The sequence below is a fragment of the Bidens hawaiensis genome, unplaced genomic scaffold, assembly GCF_021521415.1.
Source record: "Bidens hawaiensis isolate Kalapana, Puna unplaced genomic scaffold, B.hawaiensis_p1.1 tig00014716_1, whole genome shotgun sequence".
Classification (NCBI taxonomy): Eukaryota; Viridiplantae; Streptophyta; class Magnoliopsida; order Asterales; family Asteraceae; genus Bidens; species Bidens hawaiensis.
The window spans coordinates 701,725-708,014 of record NW_027492290.1 but is presented as its reverse complement, the minus strand read 5'-3'; the positions used below and the strand labels follow the sequence as shown (position 1 = coordinate 708,014).

At 33.5% G+C, this 6,290-nt stretch overlaps 1 protein-coding gene across 1 annotated transcript; it reads right to left on the bottom strand.

Moving 5' to 3' along the window:
- Nucleotides 1-311: 311 nt before the first annotated feature.
- LOC143547400 (serine/threonine-protein kinase STY46-like) lies at nt 312-4,720 on the bottom strand. The gene is made up of 16 exons (XM_077038836.1): nt 4,509-4,720; nt 3,825-3,939; nt 3,669-3,742; nt 3,439-3,558; nt 3,243-3,297; nt 3,041-3,151; nt 2,859-2,909; nt 2,597-2,769; nt 2,392-2,499; nt 2,224-2,297; nt 1,927-2,102; nt 1,011-1,106; nt 856-936; nt 714-767; nt 502-636; nt 312-430 (listed from the first exon to the last, which is right to left on the bottom strand). The coding sequence occupies exons 1-16, from the start codon at nt 4,718-4,720 to the stop codon at nt 359-361; spliced, it is 1,707 nt and encodes a 568-aa protein (XP_076894951.1). The 3' UTR covers nt 312-358.
- Between the last annotated feature and the right edge of the window lie 1,570 nt (nt 4,721-6,290).

The window sequence follows — 6,290 nt, the reverse complement described above, 5'->3', positions numbered from 1 at the left end:
GAGAGAAGCCGTTGGTTACAAAGAAATGTTAATGCTTGTGATATGTTTCATATTGCATGTAACAAGCAGAAAGATGAAATGCTATGTTGTCATTTATTTTCATTTTCTATAAATATCAATAGTTCTAAAAACTATTAGACAAATTAAAAAAAAAAAAGAAAAAAAAACAGAAAAAAAAAAGGAAACATTCACCGAATGGCTTCATTGCTCAAGTATAGTTCTATAAAGTCATCCCCAGAGGCCCTCGAGGGTTTGAGTCACTCAATATAAGATACAACTTTTAATGGATAATGCACTAAGACATTATGAGTCTGGTTGTTAAGAGACAAGAATCATAAAAGTGATTGGCATTTTGTTTTCATTGATGCCCCCGGCGAAGCACCGATATGAATCCTTTGTCCTTTTTTCGATCATCGACTTCTTCTCCAACCTGAACACGCCAGCATGAAATTTATTCATTTTGCTTACTTTGTGGTTTTAACTATATATTATATACTATACCTCTTTAGCAATCTCCTGCAAAATCTCAATGATTTCTGTAAAGTCGGGTCTCAAACTCGGGTCTTGTTGCCAGCATTTCTCAAGCAGTTCAGCAAGTTTTGGTGGAGTGTTCTTTGGAATAGTAGGTCGTAACCCCTGAAAACGTAGAAAAGAAAGGTATAACAAAAGAGCAAAAATTGTATGTTGAAAAGTAACGATTGATGATGATTCACCTTTTGAACGACGCCAACAGCTGCTTGGAGGGGGGTCAAGTACTCGTATGGAAGCTGTGGATGAAAAATACGTTTTTAAATTTGAAGGTAAATAAAGATGAGTCAAGCTAATGACCCATTGTCAAAAAAAATATATATATACCTTTCCAGTTAGTAACTCCCACAATACAATCCCAAAACTGAAAACATCAGCCTTGTGATCATAGGGCTTGTGTTCAATGACCTTCACGACCAGAAAAAAAAAAAAATAACTTATGCATGATATTATAGAGCTATAACTATATTAAAAAGGGGTACCTCGGGAGCCATCCATCGGTATGTCCCGGTTTCGGCTGTCATGACACCAGTTTGAGCCTTCACTCTCGCAACACCAAAATCAGCTACCTTAACGACCTGAAACCAAAAGGTCATATAAATGATTTAAAATTTTATTTCAATCAGATCAACATACTTACATACTGTATCATTAATAAAATCATGTTGCAAATGACCATATATTTATTCATGTCAAAAAAATCAACAATACCCCGCACACACTTAAAATTCTCTAACCTGAACACGACTCATGTAAGCCATTCATCTGACCATGTCAAAACGGGCTGCCAGGTAGTAATTGAGTAGTAAATGTGTTTTAATCGGGTTTGTGGGTTGTAAAAACGGGTTGAAACCGGCTCATGGGTCGAATGTGTTCATAAAAACAGTTTAAACAGGTCAACTGAATGACCCATTTAATTAATGATTGAACTTTTTTAAGCAGGCTAGATATGACGGCCCAAGACCTGATTATTTCGTATCGTGTTTTAAGTCGTGTCGGAATATAGTGGGTACGAAGATTGTCACTGAAAATCCCTAGTCCCTACAGTAAAAATTAGAAGCATCAATTTCAAAACATTCACTAATAAATGGGTCGACCCGGCTGCTTCATCTCTAATGGGTAATTGGTAAATTAGGAAAAAGAGACTAAAAGAAAAGGTCAAATGGAGCCCAAAGTTTATTTTTAATGCAACATACCTCTAATCTTTTTTTTTTCTTTTTTCAAAAAGAGAAAAGGCTAGATCATCACTAAAATAACATGCTTTCATGCTTTAAGGTTCAATAGAAATTGATAAAAACCTAAAGTATTTACATAAAAACAATATTAAAAAGCCACCAACACAAAATATGAAAGCCAAGAAAACAAATATTAAAATTATATAGAAAGACAGAATATTACCTCATGTTCATCCATCAAAAGATTAGCAGCCTTCAAGTCTCTGTGGATTATATTATTCTGGTGCAGATAATTCATACCCTTTGATATATCAATTGAAACCTTTAATAATGTAGGAAGCTTAAATGTGCCCCTTTGTTTGTGTAAATAATCATACACACTTCCCCCGCTCATGAATTCTGTGTTCCACAAAAGTAAAAACAAACTACAATCACCAAATGTAACAGTAACAAAGTTTTGACTTGCAAATTACAAAGTTTTGACTTTGACTTGATACATGGGTTCTATGAGTATTAATACCTGTTACAATGCACAAACTTGGAGGCTTGGTACATGCTCCTATAAACTGCACTACATTCTTATGACGGACCTTCCTGCACACAATATTTTTTATTGAGTTTCACATGTTGGAAGAATAATAATACAATTTGATAACAAAATGCAGTCAATATTGACTATTTGACTGACCTCAATATGTAAACCTCTTGGGCAAATTCTTTCTGCAAATCTGTGTTAACGCGCTCCGTTTTAAGTATCTTGATAGCCACTTCTTGACTACGATACGTACCTTTATATCTGCATCAGTTAATGAATTTCAGCTTATTATGTGCACCAAGCACAATAACCATGAATGTGATTGCAAATAGCCAAACACTTGTTTAAAAAGACTTACAGATCACCATACGACCCAGATGCAACTCTATGGTCAAGTATCAGATGCCGTGAATCAATTTCCCATACATCGGTCCCATCATTAGGTATCGTTAGGCGATTTTGGCATGGCCCGCTTGGTTGGTCCAACTCACTTAAAGGGGCCGATGAACTTTGACTTGGCCAAGACTGTTTCTGCAGAGGTGGCAAACATGCTTGTAACATACATTGGTTAACTAGCGGCAGTTAACTCTTAACTAAAATCTTGATTAGCAGGTGCGTACCTCAAGCTTAAAGAGCTCTTTTTCTAGTGCAGTTCGAAGCATCTCAGTTTCCTGAAAATATGTGCATCAAATTTTTAATCTGGAAAATGAAGTCAAACTAAAACAGTCGACATTGAATATAAAAGGTTAGAAAATTCAACTAATTTCATATATAACTTAAGTTTAGGAGTTTAAGAAAATACCTCGTATCGCCAACCATCAACAACAAAGACATCTAATGAGTAGCGATCCACTGTGGAAAAAGCATGCGCTTCTTGGATGTTAAGTCCAACTTCAGCCAGTAAGGCGGTCAACTGGAATTTTAAACATGTTAATATTTGTGAGCTGCCAAAACATACTAAAAAAAAGGTTCAGAAAAATGTATGTAATAGAAAAAACAAGCACCTGACTCAGAAGCTTTGGTTTGTCATCTGTTGAAAATGTAATCTCATGCATAGGCCTATATGGAAATTAACAACAGAATATATTTAAGTATATGAGGTTTCTGAAGAAACTGGTGCAATATACCAAAGTGAGAAGTTTTAAAAGTGATTTCCAAGTAAAGCTACTGCAAAAAAACTAAGTGATTCTAGAAAGACACCTGGGAAGAGATGAATAGCTATTTACAGCACTATCACCGTTCTGAACTTGAGACTCGTTTGCTTCAAGTGCAAGGGCTTCAAGATTAGGTGATGACCCGAATGCAGGTGGTGGGTGAATGCTGTTATAAGACATTCATATTAATAATAATAACACATAAAAAAAACAAATGGTAAAGAAACTAGGACCTAAAGAAACAAGATTACTGGCCAATTCCAGTCAAATTTTTACCTCTGGGCTGGTTGCTGTCTAGTTGAGCTTGAACAAACGACATCATCAGTGCTGCTATCAGTTGTTGTAGAAACCTGCATGGGTAAGATTTTAAGCAGGATGAAACCATGCTTTCCCAATAAAAAAGTTGCTGGATTTATAAGTGCATTAGCTAACCTGTACTAGGCGGACCTCAAATGCAGGCCTATTAGCAGGATCATGAGCCAAATGCAGTAGCCGTTTGTGCATGAGTACATCTTCAGCTCTTTCCACATTCACATCAAGCGCATACCTTCAATACAGCAAATAATAATATTTTAAATTACAATTCACTTACTTCAGTTTGTAATCATGTAGTTGAGTAGATGCAGCCATTAACATTTTGATTTTGAACTCCAAAATGAAATTTACAAACTAAATCCGTTGGTTGACAATCAGTTGACATTTATAAATACAAAGAAACCTTATTAAGAAAAATCCTTTTCGACTTGAACTTGGGAATCCTTCTCGCTGCCTTGAGCCGAAGCAGCGGAATTGCCGTAAAATTAAAAAAATAATAAAAAATTACAGTGTCTACATCTATAAAATTTCAGACTAAACTTTAGGCCGCATATTTGACTGTTTCTGTCCTATTTACAATTATTTTAATTTAATTAGATAAATAAAGTCTTCAATTATTCTTGAATCGATCTCAACGACCGAGAAAATAACTCACCAAGTCAATAATATCCGGAAAATGTAAATCACAAACCATGAAATTCAGATCAAAAAACGATTAAATCGTAAACCTAATTCCACCAATCCTACATTTCACACACGCATCTAACAATAAAATGAATCACTTATATATATATTATATACCTAGCCGGTAGCCGGTTAAAGTGAGCAAGCAGTTCATCCTCAAATCCAGGTTCATTCGCCTCTTCATTATTAGCCTCCTTGAGGCGATTAAGCACCTCATTATAAACCTCTAGCTTCTTCATCTGATGCCGCTGGCCGGTCGTCGCCACCGACCGTGACGGCGACGAATCCATGCTTCTGCTGCTACAACTCTCGTTACCGTCACTCACCATCACAGATATTAATTATTAACTGCAAAATGATATTATGAGAATTCTAATGCAAGCTCTTCTTCTTCACGCTGTGCATCATCTACCTCTGTTTCTCTCTCTAAAACTCCTTGTTTCTCTCTCTATAACTTATGTAATTTGAGTAACTTTTTATTCTCTTTAAATAGATGCATAATTGTGTGTGTAGATGGCTTTCTTGTTTTTTTTAAATCATTAACGGCGGAGGCATATCCGAGTCGAATAATGTTGACTCAGCGTTAATTATTTTATTGCTTATTGCTTACTTTTAAAATGTGGATAAATTCTGAAAATAATAAATAACTTTAAATGTGAAAGGAAATATAAAACTGACACATGTATTGTTTGAATTTTAAAAAGTTATTTTATAAGCTGATACTAACCTTTTTTTTTGTTTTCAACAAAACATGATTTTAATACATGTATTAATAAATGACGGAAATCAAACTTGTAACAAGCTGCGTCGTCGGCTCATTTTGAATTTGAAACCTCAATCATTTTAGAATTACAATCATAGAATTTTGAATCGAGACATTACCATGCATGACCTGTTTGACTCGCTTCAGACGTGAGGAAACAAAAAGTGTCAGATGTAAAAGATATAAAAAAGATATGTGTTTTATAAAATAAAATAAAAAAGAGGTGTTTTAATGGTTTTAGTGCAACTAGCTGTCGTGGGATTTCAAAAGGCTTGCCGTCCGCATACAGTCTATCTTACCCGAGTTTGAAACCTAGAACGATGGTGTTCACCCTTGTTGGAATCAAACCAGAACTCCAGGAGGTTCTCCAGAATTTGAATTTTTTTAAACTATATGATGTTTAATTTTAAAGTCTTGTTAAAGTGAGTATTAATGTGAAAGAAAAAAATAATAAAAGGATAATGTGTAATAAAAATTAAATGTGTTGCTTGTATTATGAAAGCTGTTAAAAAGGATATATGGTGTTTAGTTATTAAAGTAGTATTAAAGTGAATATTCAAAAAAATCAAATGTGTTGCTTTTCTTATAAAAGTTATTTTATAAGTTGAGATTAGAATCCAGTTATTAATAATGAAAAATGATCAAATATATTTTATTCTTAACATGAGAATAGTGGGAACCAATTTGCTATTATTATTAGGTTTATTTTTTAGGTGTTTGCTGTTATTTTTTGTTCGTATTTGCTAATTTTCAATTATGAGACGTTATAAGTATTTGTTTATTTATCTTTTGTTGTTATTATTAGATTTTTTTCTTTTGTTGTTATAAGTATTTGCTGTTATTATTTTGTTCTTAATTTTGATTATTTTGTTGTAATTTTTAGGTTTTTTTCTTTGTTATTATAAATCATTGTTTATGTAGATTGGTATTGTAGTTTGTATTGTTTATTGTGTTCTCATTTTTTATAAATTAGTATTAATTCTAACGTTCTCATGTTAAAATTAAAATGCACATGAACATTCCCCTATATAAGAAGATGTAAAAGACCAACCATATGAGTGGCTTGAGATGAGAAAGTATTCATATTCTAGCTTTTATAAAATTTAATTTTCAAAACAAACACTTTATCATTTTGG

Coding starts and splice junctions, on each gene's coding strand:
- LOC143547400 (XM_077038836.1), bottom strand. CDS start 4,720: ATGGTGAGTGACGGTAACGAGAGTTGTAGCAGCAGAAGCATGGATTCG. Junction 2,500..2,596: donor TCTGGGTCGTATGGTGATCT/GTAAGTCTTTTT, acceptor TAACTGATGCAG/ATATAAAGGTACGTATCGTA. Junction 768..855: donor GGGAGTTACTAACTGGAAAG/GTATATATATAT, acceptor TTTCATCCACAG/CTTCCATACGAGTACTTGAC.